Source organism: Pholis gunnellus, assembly GCF_910591455.1.
Source record: "Pholis gunnellus genome assembly, chromosome: 2".
NCBI classification, from domain to species: Eukaryota; Metazoa; Chordata; class Actinopteri; order Perciformes; family Pholidae; genus Pholis; species Pholis gunnellus.
Window position 1 is genome coordinate 5,465,770 of NC_136536.1, and position 17,978 is coordinate 5,483,747.

At 42.1% G+C, this 17,978-nt stretch overlaps 1 protein-coding gene across 1 annotated transcript; it reads left to right on the top strand.

The window, feature by feature from the left end:
- The first annotated feature begins 773 nt into the window (after nt 1–773).
- On the top strand, nt 774–9,508 carry LOC306713236 (translocating chain-associated membrane protein 1-like 1). Its single transcript, XM_079182884.1, has 11 exons — nt 774–1,001; nt 1,553–1,613; nt 1,751–1,869; nt 2,957–3,073; nt 3,154–3,212; nt 3,758–3,842; nt 4,359–4,429; nt 5,071–5,175; nt 5,643–5,786; nt 5,948–6,108; nt 6,257–9,508. Exons 1-11 carry the CDS (start codon nt 882–884, stop codon nt 6,328–6,330), a joined length of 1,116 nt encoding a protein of 371 aa, XP_079039010.1. The 5' UTR covers nt 774–881; the 3' UTR covers nt 6,331–9,508.
- The last annotated feature ends 8,470 nt before the right edge of the window (nt 9,509–17,978 follow it).

Sequence of the window (17,978 nt, forward strand, 5' to 3'; positions counted from 1 at the left end):
ACACACAACAAATGCATAAGAGGTAAACCTTTTTTGAGGTATCGTTTCATCCACTTTAGTGGCGTGACTTCTTAAATACATTTTCAAATAATCACATTATGACACACATGTAGAATCTGATGTACAATAAAAAAATAATCCTTCATTAGTCCCACAGCGGGGACATTTACTGGATTACAGCAGAAAAGTGGATAGTGCAAACAAGAGACATAGTAAAAAAAAAACAAGATCAAAACAAGTATTATAAATAAGTAATACAACAGTCAAGAATATTAAATAAGTAAAAAAGTAAAAAATCCACAATAACTAAAATATTATATATACAGACAGAATAGTTGTTGTATTGCAATAGTATATATACAGAAAGAATAATTGTAGTATTTACATATAATACGATTTCGAAACAGACCTATAATTTCAGATGATATCGTGTTATATGCATCACTAAAACTGTTATAACGACATCTAACTCTTTTGTTTTTAATTTAGGAAACGCGGACTTACGTGGAGTCCCTGAATGCACCACGAGCCCGGGCTCTCCTTCTACGTCACTGGGCGGTTAATGAATGGAGTTTCATTATGGGAGGGGCCTGTCATCTGACTTTACCAGGCAGTGGTGGGAGGGTGGGCGGGGGGAGAAAAGAAAAGTGGGTGTTGTGCTGTAAGTGTTTGGTTCTGATGCGACGCATCTTCATGACCGCTTTTAAAACACACGAGCAAAGCGGGTCACTGTGCGCGATCTGGCGAACAGCCAACCGTTGAGACGTGCAGGCTCGTGCAGCTAGCTAGTTAGCTAAGCTAGCGCGAAGACTCAGTGACAAGGGGTGGTGGGGAGGGCAGCCCCGGAACCAGAGAAGTCGAGAGCCGCGTCGGTGTGAGCCATGGGGTTCCGCAAGAAGAACAAGAGCCCTCCGGTGCTCAGCCACGAGTTTGTGATCCAGAACCACGCCGACATGGTGTCGTGTTTGGCCATGATTATCCTCCTCGGTCTGATGTTCGAGGTACTGTGGGATTGGGTTGTTTTTTTTGGGGGGGGGCTTGTTGTTTAGCTCGAGTGATGTTAGCTGCTGCTAGCTATCGTTAGCTGACATGACAGCCAGCACTCCAGGGGCAGGGCGCGAGCGTGTCTCTCTCCCTTCTCATGTGTCTCACTGATCGCCAAAGAAGATGGCGAGGAGGCCCCCACTGGCACAGCGAACAGGTCCTTTTTTACCAGTCAGCTAATGCATTGCCTCCATAAGAGATCAATACATGCATGTGGCCTCTATAGTGATGCTACACATTTGACCAGCAGCCCTTTGGCTGCACAGACCAGCTGACTTTGAATGAAACAATATACCTACCCGTCCCCACCGAAAACCCCCAGCAAGCAGCCTTTACTTATTACATACAGTGTGTGCATGAAATGAGGAGTATGTCAAAAAAGGACCTGAGAGTAGGTTTCCCTATCATGGGACAAATCCAAGACGATTACACACGTTTATTACAGTGCTTTATTACAAAATACATCCAGAATCAGCCCATTGATCCTGTTTCTTTCTCTGTGTTCCAGGTCACAGCCAAGTTTGCCATCATGTTCATCACAGTCCAGTACAACGTGACGCAAGTTCTCGGTGAGTGGAGGTTAATGGGTTCAATTATAATATCAGATTTCTTAAGATGACTCAACTTAACTGCATTTCTTCCCCTGCGTCTGAGTTTCCAAAGAAATGCTCGGCACTTGACTTTGTTGTTTCTCTTTTTGTTGCAGATGAGAAAAGTGATCCGGTGAACCTTTACCAGTATGGTCCCAAAGATGTGGCCACTGTGTTTTTCTACCTTCTTATCGCGGTCATCCTTCACGCCTTGATACAAGAATATATTCTCGACGTGAGTACATCGGCATCCGAACTCCTCATATCGGCTCACACGGTTTGCTGTTTGCACACAGCGGCACATCGTTTCAATCTTCTTTTTCTTTTACTTTTGTGTTTAAACACGACGTGAGGGAAACGGGAACTGTGTTGAAGACTCTCCACGCCTTCATTTTCTCAGCTTGCACACTGTCAGATGTGCCCGTCTAGTATTTCATTTAAAAAGCATCAAATAACACCTGATGCCTTTTCTATGTTCTGGTCCTTCGCTGCATGGGCACTAAATCATAGCTGAAGAAGATGTTCATGTCTCTCCTGACATCTGTTGTGTTTGATGTCAGCTCTCTGTGGGATAGCATTAATGGAGGAGAAGTATTTTTATATATTTATATTCCAAAAATAAAAAAACCTTTTATGGACCAAATCCAACAAGGATTCTTTTTTAAAGATGTATTTCTTTTAAAGGATACAGTCTTAAAACAATAGCGTGAGTATTGAAACAGGCTTTACTTGCTGTAATATTAGTTTATACTGTCTATTAAAGGACCAGTGTGTGTGTGATTCTGGGGGATTTATATAGGCCGCTTTAGTTTGTTTTCATTAGTGTATGTTCTCATTGTGTTTTCGTTACAATGAGCGCCTCATATCTACATATTGAGCGGGTCCTCTTCACGGACTCACCCATGTTGCACCACCATGTTTAGGAACAATCCAAGAGCGAGGGCCTTTTGTGTTTTTACGTTACCTCAGGGCCACCGTAGTTCTCCGCCACACTTGTAAAGGGAGGGATGAGAGGAAGGGTCGTTCAGTTGGTTTCCATCTGCAACCTCAATGCTCTCTGCTTCTAAATCCTACGTACTGGTCCTTTAAGAGATCTGTTCCTAAATCTGCTTACGGTTCAAGAGACGGGGCACAAAATATTTTTTTAGATCTGTGACAGATATAACTCGGTAACAGGCAGTGTTGTATGCTTCACCTGCTCTTCTCCACAAATCCAGTAAATTCATGTGCTAATATTAAAGAAATGAGATATGAGTTACTAAAAAAAGTGACTCATGCTTTTCAAAATGGAAGAAGGAACTTAATGTCCCCTCTGATTTCAGAAAATGAACAGAAGGTTGCACCTGTCCAAAACCAAACACAGCAAGTTCAACGAGTCCGGACAGCTGGCGGCGTTCTACCTGTTCTCCTTCATCTGGGGCTGCAGCATCCTAACGGCGGTACGAGGGGTCGGGGGTCACGGAGACACACTGTCCCAGCATGCATTAGGCTCCGTCTAATGTCTCCTTTTCTCTGACAGGAGGACTTTGCAACAAATCCTACTTTCCTCTGGGAGGGTTACCCACACACTCACATGGTGTAAGTAGAGACTCCTGCACATCACAAACACATCATTCCAATTTTAAGGTATGTTGAGCTTTAACAGTTTTAAGCCCTTCTTTTAAAATACACAAAGCACTATTTTTTCACTTGTTTTGTGATTGTTAGGATTCATCTTATTATCTTCTATCACATTTTTTATTTCACAGTAAAAGCTTAATGTCTTATTTCAATAAGAGATCAGTTTAAGACATAATTAAGAAATAGAAAATCTGAAAATTGACAATTAAATATGGTAAACAAACAAATAAGAGTATGTTAAAACAAGTAAATTATTAACATGTCAAGTGTATATTAATAGAGAAAAGATGTGCACGGTTGCGTCACTGTAAGAAATTGTCCTGGGCTTTAAGTGTCTTGAGTCAAACTCGCTGTATTTTAAATAGAGGTAGCAGAGCTGTGCACTGTGCTCAACATTATCTATTGTGTATTAATATGATGGAACTTCTGTACAAGCCGAAATAACAGCCAGGCTCTCTCTCTCTCTCTCTCGTTCACCGCTGCACATTCTGTCCTCTGTCTAGTTTTCAGGTCAAGTTCTTCTACGTTTGCCAAATTGCCTATTGGCTCCATGCACTTCCTGAGCTGTACTTTCAAAAAGTACGGAAGGTAAGGGTCACATAAGATGCAGAATGTAAATGTGCTCTTCTCCCCATTTTATAGATGACATTGTGTTTTTTGTGAAATTGAGTGTCGTGATGGTTTGTCACTTTTTAAAAAGTGGCTCCTCAGACCGAAAGTTTGTGAGACGCTGCCTTAAAACAATCACGCCTCTGTTGCAGTGCTTACACACAAGCAAGAGAGACACGAAAAAGCACTTTGATTTGAGGTTTGTTGGATAATGGATGTGTTTTGTTGAAATGTATTCATGTGTGTATTTATATATTAATTTGCATAGAAAATGTATGATGGCTGTGTTTTTAAGGGTTACATGCTTTAAAGAAAGTCGTTGTTTCACTACACAGTAAATAAAATCTACAGGACACAGTCCAAACTTTAAAAACACTAAGAGACGACATTAATACTTTCTCATTCAGATATTTTTTTACAGCAAACTAGCCAGCAAATTACTGATGCTGCCGCTGTTTCTAACACAAGCTCTCTTCCTTTGTTTCATTTCCACAGGAGGACATCCCCCGTCAGCTCTATTACATTTGCCTTTACGTTGTCCACATCACTGGTGCCTACGTCTTAAAGTAAGTGAATATCATACATTTTTCTCTGAGGATGAAATACAGAAGCATATTCTGGATAAAATCTAATTTATCCTGAGAATGTTTAAAACCAAGTGCCAGATGAAACGGCTGAAGCAGTGTTAGTGTGTAAAAAAAAAAAAAGTAGTCCATCATTATGTGATTTACTAACTCAGACTTCGTACCTGATACGACACAGTATCGGTACGTTTATGGAGTGATTTTTCTTCGTGATGGAGTAGTTGCTCAGTATTTGACTCTCCTTCATTGTCCTCACTCAACCTCACAAAGATCTTCTTAAAACTCAAAGCCAGGCCAGCGGACTTTTCCTCTCCTTGGAGAATTAAAGAACCGTGAAGTGTCTTATTGTATTCTGACCTGTGAGGCAGACCAGTGTTTTTATTTTCACATAGAACTTCTCTCATCTGAAATGGAGTCTCTTCCTTTTGCTGATCTCATTTCCTTTTAAGACTATTGATCTGAAATAAATGTAATGCGGGGAGCTGATATGAAAGTGTTTTATTTTATGTTCTGTAAGAAGAGCAGCCGATAGAGTTCAGTGTTGTCTCCTCTCGGTCCTCATGTTCACAGTTGTACTCTGTCTGTCTGTCTGTCTGTCTCTCTCTCTCTATCTCTCTGCTCAGCCTCCACCGACTGGGCCTGGTGTTGCTGGTCCCTCACTACCTGGTGGAGCTCCTGTTCCACGCTTCACGCCTCTTCTACTTCAGTGATGAGAACAAGCAGAAAGGGTACTGCTTTCAGTCATCTAACAAACAAGTTGTCCTTTTGTGTTTTTCTTCCAGTTAGCATTTAGTATTTAGTCCGTTCCTGATCTGAACAACCTGACCACCTGTCCCCGACCAAGAATTTACATAGTTGAATCTGATTGGACAAGTCTTGCCCTGTAGTCGACTGATCTTGCACATTGATCCACCTCTGTTTAAGCTTTATTACTATCGCATAGCTGTTGTTTCAGAATAGTGGACAGTGTGTGTGTGTGTGTGTGTGTGTGTGTGTGTGTGTGTGTGTGTGTGTGTGTGTGTGTGTGTGTGTGTGTGTGTGTGTGTGTGTGTGTGTGTGTGTGTGTGTGTGTGTGTGTGTGTGTGTGTGTAGAATGATCCTTACTTTCCACTGTGAGACTGGCAGTTGAATCCGGCTCCTGAGATCGAATACTCGTCTATTCGAGTTCAACCCTTTTTTTTTTTTTTTCTTACAGTTTTACTCTGTGGGCGCTCCTTTTTGTCATCGCCCGCCTCCTCACCCTCACCCTCTCCGTTCTGACGTTTGGCTTCGGGCTGCCTCGTACAGAAAACCAGGGCTTTTCCCTCGCTGAAGGCAACTTCAATGTGCTCACCATAAGGCAAGTCCAGATGTCCAATCAACAGGAAGAGCCCTTAAAGTCTGATTCACAGCAAACATTTAACTTTAAAAACAGCCCAGTGGAGTCAAGTTTTGTTTTCCTGTTAAACCGCTTTAACTTTTGTGGTTCTTAATTAAAGCGTGTCTTTCCCCCTCCCTCAGGATGACTTGTCTGGCCGCTATCTGCCTGACACAGGCCTGGATGATGTGGAAATTCATTAACTTCCAGTTGAAAAAGTGGAGGGAGCACAGCCAGAACCAGGCCTCCAAGAAGAAGGCGGTCAGCCCAAAGAGCAAGCCCCACAAAAGGGAACCTACAAGGGGTGAGTGTTCAGGAACCTCAATCAAAAATAGACAGAATGTGATCCTGTGTTTCAGTTCTTTCTTCTAAAAATCATATTTCTCATTGTTGGAACGTTTGCATCTGAAATTGCTCTCATCAGGAATGTTTCTAATCGCTTGTCTTGTCAGGAGGTGCTGCCAACGGGGTTGTGAAGTCCGAGGATAAAACATCACCACGGGCGAGAAAAGCCAAAGCTTCATAGAGACGGGAGAGTTGGGGGCGGAGAAAATATAACTGAGTGAGGGAGTTCTGACTATTATGTCTTTACACAACTTCAATTTTGTCTACTTGCTCTCCAAAACAAATGTTTAAGCGCACTAAGAAACCTTACAACTGTCCCTTTTTGAGGTTGAAACTCCTTTTTGAAGAAAGAAAGTCCAGTGTTTCTGTCTGCTAGAAGTGTTTATTACTCGTTGGGGTTCTTTGTAGATGGGACGTTGGTGGGACAGAGCTGGGTTTGATGCTTTAACAAGAGAGACTTCAAAGTGTCCTTTCGTGTAAAACTACAATCACTCGCCGGGTACTTTTAAAGTTCACTAATTTGACATTGAATCAGTTAACGTCACCGTAACTTGCAAAGCGATTTTTTGACTTCAGGGCGATGTAATATAAAGTGTTAATGCACAGATTAACTGTACAGGGTGTCATTTTAACTTTGGGCCTTAGTCAGTAAAACTCCGTAGAACAGGCCACTGGCTCAAGTCCCAAGACAGCACTTCACCGTTCTGCTGTTGTCAGGAAAAGATCCTAAATGAACTGCTCTCGAGGAACATCTCTGCTGTTTAGGTATTTGGCGTAGAAAACTGAAGCATGTACTCCACTCCTAGATGATTTACTGCCATTATTTGACCGCCTCTGCCTTTGAAATCCAACACGTTACAGGATTGAGGCGCTTTTTAATTTTTTTTGCTTTTATCATGAGCCTGGTAGTTTAGGACTCACCCTGTGAACAGGGGCTGGACTCACCAGGAGGAAGCTGCACTGTAACCTGTGATGCTGTACTGTGTGTATGTATGCATACAGGGAAATCTCTCTCAAGGCATGATTGGAAACATGAGCAAGAAACTGTGTTTTGAGGCTGTGGTTCAGTCTTTTGTATGGTGATGTCAATGCATGATGGGTCACGGTGAAAGACTTTACGGCTAGTGGCTAGCTGTGCTGTTGAGTTTGCGTCTCTCTCACACACACACACACACACACACACACACACACACACACACACACACACACACACACACATTCAGTGGCCTTTTTACAACTGCTGCGAGCGGTTTGAGTTATTTATTTTTGCCATATATACGACAGAAAGTTATTATTTTCTATGCTTTGACGAGCTATAACCAGCAAACACAGCGGTACATAGCAACTGCGTTTAGTTAATCCAAACAATACAATCTTTCTTCAAGTGTCCTTATAATGTCCGTGTGTCACTCGTTCTGCTTGTGTTGCGTTCTGTTCGCCTTCTCTGTTCACTTTTTTTTTTTTTTACTCTCGGGTATCAGGGGACAAGCTATCCACCACTTAAACTATAAGTTACATCCCATGGTGCAATGGGAGGTGCGTGTGTGAGGGATGTGTTTGTATACCTGTGCACTTACTCTTGTGTGTGTGTGTGTGTGTGTGTGTGTGTGTGTGTGTGTGTGTGTGTGTGTGCAGTATTGTCTGCCTACTGTGTATGTGACTTAACTGGGCGTGAATGATGATGATGATGGTGATGACAACGATGTTTATTGCTTGTCTCATAAAATAATTATCGCCTGTGTGCAGAGCATGAAATGTTACAATCTGTTCACTGACTCCTGCCCCGTTTATTGTATTTCACTATCGCGTCCTTTTAGTTCACTTCGACACGCTTCTGTGTGCGATACACTCGAGTTGTGGATTCGTGTGTGTGTGTGTGTGTGTTTTACAGGTTATCGGTTACTAAATGCTGATGTGTTCAGTGTCTCTGCCCCTTTTTATTCTGTGATTCTCCGTTCTGTCCTTCCTGCTTCACCTTTTCAATGATCCTGACGTTGCTGTACGGAGCACACGTGTAGTACTGTTGGCCACGCTCTCTCCTCTCCTGGACCTGGAGACCTGCTCCACTACTAATCCACTGTGCATGTGAAGCTCTGTGCAGAAAAGACTACCTGTCTGCAGACAGCTGGAGTCTTAGTCCAGAGCAGGGATGAGACGAAGGTTTCTTTTGCTCCCTTTTAGCGCTCCTTCTTGGGACTTTGGTGGTCTTTAAAGTCCGAATGTCTGTGTATGGCAGTGTCATAGGAGGGAAGGAGGAGCAGAGGACGTATGTACCCGCCTGTTATTAAACTGTCTCAGATGTAAAAGAGTAAGAAGAAGAAAAGAAAATGGATTCAACCCTACACTGTACTAAAATATGTGTCAGATTTTTAAGCTATTTTTATAGAGCGGAACCTGTTGTTCAGTACACACGTGTGAATATTTGTTTTGCATCCATATTGATATGTTTTTTTTTTTATATATATAAGAATGAAGCTTGCTGAACAGTTAGCGTGGATATACATCGTGGTATGAGTGTAATCATCTCTTAAGCCTAATGGTTTATTTGACTTCATGGCCTTATTGGAGCAAAGTGAACTCAATTGTACAACACTAAGCTGCGGGTGTGCTCTGCAGCGTTCACAGCTACCTGTTTTCTGATCGTGAGGTACTCCGTCACACCGACGCCAGTCATCCACGCGTCAGTTTGAATATATAATCGGAGGAGCAAAAGTCAAGTGTTTTTATTTGTTCCAGTCCTGCAGGTGGTTTTGTGGATACAGAACGAAACTTCTTTTTCTCGGTCGTCAGATGTCACACTGTAGAATAACCAGCGGACGTTTTTAGGCTCTGCAACGTGAGCCGCCCTGCCGTTCACGGCGCCCTCGCTTCGAGACACAACAGCCTGTATAATCCCAGAGGAATGCACTTTTATTTTTGGCATAATATGCATTATGTCAGAGCACCATAACACTGCTCACTTGGGCTGTTTCTGCATTGAATCTCAATGAATTACAAATTTAAGAGTTGCTCGATTTTCAAACGTGTGCATTTTGTAATTGTTGAAAACAAAAACAAAAAATAGACTGCAATGATTTAACTGTATGAGCAACCTCTAGGTGGCAACAATCTGTAATGCTTATGACCATGAGATCACTTTAAAGAGGAAAAAACCCACAAAGACTGTTGTATTCACTCTGCATCGTCCTTGATTTGCTTTTATTTTGCTGCTTGTTTATAGATGTTGCGATATATTTCCTTTTTAAATATGTTGTCTCTAAACTGCTCTGATGGTATATATTTATGCAAATTCTCGTGAGTTCTGATCATTTTTCTTCATCACTGTTTTTTTTTAATAAAGCTTTTATTCAGTACACAAACTTGAACGTGTGTGTGCGTGTGTTTTCTTTTCAAACATACTGCCCACAGGTTAAGAACTGTCTCCATGGAAACTCCATGTAAAAAAACAACAAATACAAAATGAATGTGAAAACATTGCAGAGTCAAAGTGCACAGTAAATTGTGAGAGCTGTAGATAATTATCCACTCCAGCCGTTAAAATGTCATTGACAAAGCAGGGGATGCGCACCAGTTATTGTTCTTGAGGCTTCTCTCTCTCACCTCCTGCTCATTACACCTTTCCACCTTTTTCACTTAAAGATAGAGACCTGCTAGATTTTAAACATGTTTCATTTATTCTATTCATTGGAGCATGGTGTCAGGGGACATGAGCAAATATTGGCCAAAACGTACTTCTTGGCTAATTACCACCAGGGGGCAACGCTGAGCTTTTTGCCTGAGGGACAGAAGCAGTCTGCAGGGGCATAGCTGCATGCAGACCTGCATTAATAAATCACTAGTCAGAGTGAGAAAGACAGAAACATTGTCTTATCACACAGTATGTAGCCCAACACTCTTTAACAGACTTTAGCATGAAGTCAACCAACCAAATGACGCAACTGGCGGGTTGCACTGTGTGTTTATTCAAATATGGGAGTGTTTTTTTGTCAGACCTCCGGCTCCACTGTTGTGCAATTTGACCGGTAGCCGTAAACATGACATCTGCATCCATGGATGGTGAGGTATGAGCACAACACAGAGGAGAGACACCTGCAGCTCACTGCTAATGTGTTGTGTTGTTTCAGAGTAATGGGTTTTCTCTGGGCAATCAGACAGCATGATGGATCAGTGGGAACCAGAGAGGAGGGCTGGAGCGCTGCAGGGTCAGCACAAGGACAGGAGTTCACACACACACACACACACGCGCACACTAGATGGCTGTATCCCCAACCCAAACATACATGACCTGAACCCACTGAGGGTGTGCTTTAAAAGCAAACTTGCAGAAAGAGTCCAACAGCAGTGACCAGCTCAGGAGGAGGAGGAGGAGGAGGAGGAGGGGGGGGGGGGGGGTAAATCACTATCCCACTCTTTTTTTCTTTAATTCCTCCCCTTCATCCAACGAGGATAAATCTCTCGCTGAATCGTCAGTATTATGTGTAATTTCCATATAAATTAGCTTCATTAAAAGGGGAGTACTTTCTTATTTAACGAAGCTCATTTGAAATTCTGTATTTAATAAGACATGCAATCCCAGACTTGCAGACTAATAGCCAACAATTAGCAGGACTGTGTGTGTGTGTGTGTGTGTGTGTGTGTGCGTGTGCGTGTGCGTGTCGGTGTAATCTCTTGGATGTATTGCCGTCTCCCCGTTTTATTTCCATTGATTGTCTCAAATGAGCAAATTGGGCAGCAGCTGCTCTCCCAGCCAGGTTTACTCGCATGTGACCCATGAAGCTGGATGGAGATCTAAGACGCTCGTGACCTCGCGGCTATTTGTGAGCGAGCAGACGATAGGGGAGTGTGCGAGGTGAGCAAACGGAGCAGGTGTAGACCAATGAAGGACAGAGTGCAGCAGGGGGGGGGGGGGACATCTGGAGGGATCGGAGGCATGGGAATGAGAAGCAGACGGAGGGAGTGAAAGCAAAATGGTTAAAAGAAGTGAGAGGAAGAGAGACAGACAGACGGACGGAGAGCCATGTTTAGCAGAGGGCTGTGATTTACAGTAGAGCGAAGCCGAATAATGGAAGAGTGTGCGTGTGTAGTGAAAAGGAGAGCAGCGCCCGATCAGTGTCCATCGGAGCCAGCAAATGCAGATTAGAGCAGTCGTCTAAATGAGAGGGGATAGGTGAAAGAGGCTATAGACAACAGTGAGATAAACGGGAGAGACTAAATGACTGGGTGGGAGGAAAAATAGGAAAAGGCAGAAAAAGGAGATGTTAGTGGGTATATTTTCATCCAGCATCACCCCTCATTCAATATCCAGCTTTCTATCATTTAGTGTGTGCATGTTGATCTGTTTTAATCAGGCAAGGCAGCTTAGAACAAATTCTTATTTAGTAATAGCTTGGCAAAAATACTTATTGATGCAAAATTGAGGTTGAGGCGAAAAGAGCCAAACAATAGGAGGAGGAAAAAAAACAATCAAATGAGACTAAACATTAATGCTTGTATGTGGAAGTTCATTAATAGCAAAACAATTGAAAGGGCATGAAACTAATTGTAATGGAAATCAGTCTTCAAGTCAAGATTTGAGTGAGCACAGCGCCAGATTTATAAGCACAGAGCAAGTTCTGAGAATAAGCAGGGACATAATTGAGTGTTGTCTGCAAGAGAAATGTGGCAAGAATTAAAGAGGCAGGGCTTCGTTTGCTCGGGTATCCTGTTGCACACTTTCAGTTCTGGAAGTTGCCATCCTTTGCAAACCATCTCAAACTGAGAGCAAAGTCAAATCCAATCATGAGACCATTACACCACCATTTAAAAGATAAAATCGTTGCCAAAACTGAAAGAGAAAATTATGAGAGCACATGTTGAAAAATCAGGGTGTTGAGCTTAAGACTTGGCTGACGTTTCCAAATCTGTCACTGTGCGTGCTCCCAAACCTGGATTGATTACAGCTTGAATTTGCTTTGGTGCTCACTCAGTAGCTTTGTATTTAATAACCTGATCTACTTATGGACAGTCGCAGTATACGGAGCATTTCTATTGCCTCTCTACGGCTCTCAACTCTCAACGGGGTTGCGGCTGAGCCCGCGGCTCGCAGCTAACAGTGCTAACAGTCCTAACAGTGCAAAGTACGGCAGAAGTGCTGACAGAGCTAACAGTGTTCACCTGTGGAGGAACCGGAGGGTGGTGCTTCCATGATGACCTCATCGTTTGGGACGGCGTCATCAGCTGTTACTGTGAGCAGTGCAGAGCAGCGGCCTTGGGCTAGTTAGTGCACGCTCACGTGCACTAACATGCACTAGCATGCCCTAAGTCAACAAACCAAGGAGAAGCTCGGATTACAACACACACGGAGGGAGAGCGACTTTGTTCTGTGCTCAGATAGACTTTACTTCTCTATATCTCTACATAGCAAATAGTTGCTTGCTGCTATAGTTATGCTCTGAATCACGTGTATTGCACCTTTAAGTTTCTTTGTACTATCGTATTCTTTACTGGCTGTTTGCAAGAGCAAACCAAAACTGTGTGGTATGTTGCTGTGTGAGTTAGTGAGGACCTGAGTTTTGGAGTCAGCACGTGTCGCTTTTGGCCTCAGGCGCTCACATTGAGCAACACAGAAATCAACAGAAATGTAGCGGGGAATATGATTTATGCTCGTCCTCTAGACTGTATGGAAGCTTTCCTGTGTGTGTGTGTGTGTGTGTGTGTGTGTGTGTGTGTGTGTGTGTGTGTTTGCATGTGGCCAACAAGCTGTGCATCTGGAACATGAGTCTTTACCCACCATACACGCATGTGCATGCACACACACATGGCCCAGGCCGGTAACTGGGACAGCTGACAGTGCTAGCAGGGTCACGTGTGTTTATACAGTCTCATCTGTTCCTCAGTTGCCTGAGCTCTTTCGGTAACACTCAGTCTGTGCACTCTTCCACACAGACGGTAAACACACAATGCCAGGCTGCATCTTCCCCTCACATTCATTCCTCCCCCCCTTTGAGGGTTTTGTTTTTCCAAACAGCAACTTTGTCGTCCCTTGAGGCTTTCCAGTCAGTGATTCTACGACTGCCCCCATTTTTTTTGCTTTATCTGCTCAATCATGTTGTATTGATTTTGCATTGGATGATGGTGAGATAGGTTTCACTACTAGAAATGGAGGCAGAGGGTGATGGTTAAATGGGACAGGAGCATATTCTGGATTTGATAAAAGTATGACAAACTAATTGCTTCCCACAGCTCCACCTTTGTCTATCTTTCTTTATTTGCCTCTTTCTTCTTGAATTATTCTGTGTAATTTTCCCTCGCTTTTGAATAGTTTAATACATTATATATATATATACAGTATAACTCCATGCGAGTGCAAATGAGCCGACATGTGTACATAGTCGAGGTCACCTCTTAACCTTCCTCAACTTAGCTTCAGAGTCCAAATTGCAACAGTATTTTCTGCATATGGGTTGCCTCTTTTCTCTCTCCCCATGTCTCACATCTGTGTCTATGTCTGTGTGTGTGTGTGTGTGTGTGTGTGTGTGTGTGTGTGTGTGTGTGTGTGTGTGTGTGTGTGTGCATGCATGCTGTTCCACTACCCTCCTGGAGCCTCGTTCCTACCTGTTCTGAATTTTAAACAGCTTCCCTCTTCCTCTCACCTTCCCACAACTCTCTCTGCAGTCCCCTAAATTCTCATTCCACAATAACCGGTATGATGGTAAATAAAATGTGATTCGTCTTCTGTCTGCACTGTAAACATCTAACGGACTGATATTAGCCAGTAAGTGTGCTTTATAGTATCTTTGAGGGTTATGGTCAAGTCGAATTGTGAAGACACAGTTCGATGCCGGTAAAGTCTGTATGTGTGTGTACGTGCATCTTCACATTTCATTTTATGCCATTTCCGTTTTCTTTCAGCCTCAGGCAACACTACGGAATTTTCCAAATGATGGACAATAAGTACCATAATAATGTGGTTTTAAATATTGTGGAACTGAAACCTGAAGCCAGCTGGCTATAGAAAAACAAGTCTCCACTGGTTCACTCTATCAGGAAAAGGACTAATGAAGTCTTTAAAACAAAAAGCAATAGTTTCATAGTCGCTTGAAAAAACAACAACAGGCAGATCATTCTTAAAAGCTGTTCATATTTCCAAAGGATATATATTTAAATTAGATTATATGCAAGCAAAGCTCTGAAACATCTCTAAATTCCAATAATAATCAAATTGCGTGCTTAAACATATGGTATCGAGACTTATTCGTCTAACGATAGCATTGCCGTCAGTGCTGTTTAAATCGAAAGATAAATCAAATCATGAACTTGGAGAATCGTGACACTATTGATACGTTGATATGAGACGTGAACGGGCACTGACCAAGCGTTGGTATTTGACGAGTACGGAGTGACGCTAGCAGCAACAGATGCCGCCGGTGATTCGGTTTAACGGGTGACGTGTTAACTGGTGACTCTCAGCCGAATGCGTCCATGGTTGCTCGTGCTGACTGCAGCTGTTCAAAACATGAACGGAACAATGTAGATGTCCTCTTAAAATCCTTAAATCAATTAAAAATACATACCCATCCGTGTTCATTATCTACGGCAACCATTTACACAAGTAACCAGGAGCAAAGACGGACACAAGTCACAAGTTAACACGGTCACTAGTTAAACTGAAACACCTGTCGCTCTGAAGCGGTTGTGTGCCGGAATTCTGTACAACTCGAGGCCGCTGTTGGCATATCGAGTCTGACAAGCGAACATGCAACAACCGGACATTTTGACGCCGGTAAAAGTTTTAATTCAATATTCAAAGCTTGCAAACTGAGGGCTGGGGCAAAACGCCACTTCCGCTGCCAACATGCACATCCATAATGATGACGTCGGCTGTAAAAGGGGTCTATGGCCCTCTCTCTGTTATACTGTATGTGTTTGTGGAGTGTTAAGGTCATGATTCACAACATGTGACAGCTTTCCAACATACATCTCTCTGACATTGTCAATTTTAATCGAACTCAGTTCTTTTTATCATTATACACAACATACATGGTCAGTAGAGAAAAGTGCAGCTCATCTTGAAGGTCACTGTGAAGGGACTACGATACTCAATGTTACATTAAAGAGTATAGTTTGGGTGTTTTGAAGTGGGTTGTATGAGCTACTTATGAGTCAGTATATTACCAACAGTAGACGGTGGTCGGCACGCCTCCGGTTTGGAGAAGTAGACAAGCGTTCCAGCAAAGCAATGTACTGCTGTGGACGGGCGCAGCAACAATTGTAGCCACCTAAAAGATCAATTTCAGTTTCAGTGTACGCTATATTTAGAATATTTTGTCAAACTTATATCTAGTGTTTTGTCAAAAGAGTCTTGCGGCTTTGAGAAGAGTACAGATATAATTCACTTTAAGTTAATCTCCTCATCAGAAAGGGCTGTCTGACGGCTACATGGAGTGGTGAAAATATTCTGAATGTATCGTATTGATTTTTACCTTTGTTTTAATTGGCTAAAACACATTTTGCTGCTGGCCCTGTTCACAGCAGTATGCTGCTTTCTCTGCACATTCCTGCCTGAAACCGCTCTTCCACTTCTGAAAACATACATTTTTACACATTTCTTATAATGTTCACATTTTCTATTGTACATTTTACTATTCTATAATATGTCTCTTGGCATAACTTATGGCCAACTGTGTTTATTGTTATGCAGCAAATCACCAAGACAAATTCCTTGTATGTGCAAAGCTGGCAACAAGGCTGTTTCTGATTCTGTTGCTCTCACTAACGGCATTTAGATTTTACACATTATTGGTTCAGTGAAGTCCGCCAGTGGACTCAAATGTGTTCCAAGTCTTCATTTATTTTAAAGGAGGCTTAAACTTCTAAATCCTTTGGCTAGGACTTATCACTGCATGTGTCTTTGCGTGTGTGAATGTGTGTATTACAGGGTTACAGTGCAACATGAAGCATACACATTTGTTTGATTTGTTGTTTTTGGGGAAATGAGCTGTTGCTTTATTTGTGTATAAAGTACACAAAAGCGATAAACATTAAAAAAAACTGCAATTAAATAAATCTTACTAATCTTTGCTTTCCATGAACATTCGCGTATTTATTTTTTGCATCCCCTCTCTGAGTTTTATTCTAATCACATTTCCTTCTCCTTAGCGGTTCTTTGAGTTTTGCCTGATGAATTATGCCTGACCCATGAGGCTAATTGCTTTAAGCCTTCTCCACAACCCCATTTCAACATCTTCATGCTCTCCGTAGTCTCTTTCACTCATCTCCATCTTGAATGCCGTCCCTCCCTCCCTCGCTTTCCCAGTCAAACCGGTGTAGTTTTACCTTATTTTCACTCCGTCTATGTTCCTCCGAGCTACAACACTTCCTCTCCTCTGTCACACTGACAACTCCACGCTCGTTTCTTCTCTCTCCTTTTCATACTTAGTGTTTCTTTAACACCTATAGGTTTTTCCCCAGCGACGCTCCCCTTCAGGCAATAGGCATCATTTATCATTATCTGTGATCTTGTCTCTGCGTCTTCTTAAACTGCCTTAAACTAAACTCGACTACCTCATCATCTTGTCTCACTTCTCTCTCACCTTCCAGTTCTCATCTTCTTTCAACCCCACTGTCATTGACACAACAGGCTCCTCACTCACTCTGTGTATGTGTGTGTGTGTGTGTGTGTGTGCCTATCCATCTATCTGTACTCTTGTCCGCCTGGCATCACCATAGTGACGGATTTTTCGGTGCTATCAGTCCCTGCCTTGTATATCTTGGCAGCCGTCGGGGCGCTGCGCCGACGTGTCCCGGTTCATAGGCCGCCCGGCTCCGACGTCACTGCTCCACGCTGACCCTGCCAGCTCCCATATGGAGCCCACATATGGGCCTCATCTATAAGAGATAGGAGGCCTGGAGGAGCCACAGTCCCTTCGGTGAAACAAACGCACTTCACAGAAGGCTGGCTCCTGTAACAAAAAGACTGCAGGATGTGGAGTGACATTTTAGCATTTGTCTGTTTCATGAGGAAGAAAAATGTAAATGTTGATAGAAGGACAAGATGCCGATGCACATTATATCTCTATTGTGACCTCAATAATTCATTTGCTTGTACACCAAGTGTTCCTTATGAATTTATATGATATTTATTAGTTTATGTTATTTTTATATTGAAGTTTGGGGACTCGTGTGTCAGCAGTGAATCAGCCGAGGGTTTCACAAAGACCAAAATATGACATCATTTCATACCCTTGACATAAAAATGCAAGTACATATTCTATAAAATACTACCATATCAGTAATTATGATAACTCACACTTTACATTTCACTCACAACTGCATGCATGTTCACAACATAACAGTTACATGTAAGTATTCAAGAAAAATAAAATATTGATAAATTGATTGACAAAAAATTAACTCTTTTGATAATAGATGAATCATAACCAATGGTGGAAGAAGTATTCAGATATGTATCTCAGTAAAAGTGGAAATACCACAGTGCAGAAATACTCAGTTACAAGTAAACGATATTTAATAAAAATAAAAGTTAAAAGTGTGAATGTATTAGCATCAATGTATATATTAATATACCAGAAAAGTTAAATACTCTAATGATGTGTATTATATTATTATATTATGATTATTAATTTGAAATATATATATCTGGTATCTGATTAGCAAGTTTCTTACTACTTACTACTCAATCAACCATCTGAGGATCACCCTTTTCTTAAAGTTTTCATTCAAATACTACAGAAGCTTTGAGGAGGAGTCACAAGTTAACTTTGCTGAATTTTAAGGAGTCGTGAGCCAAAAAACATTTTTTTTCTAAAATGAAAAATGAAAGCTTTACAG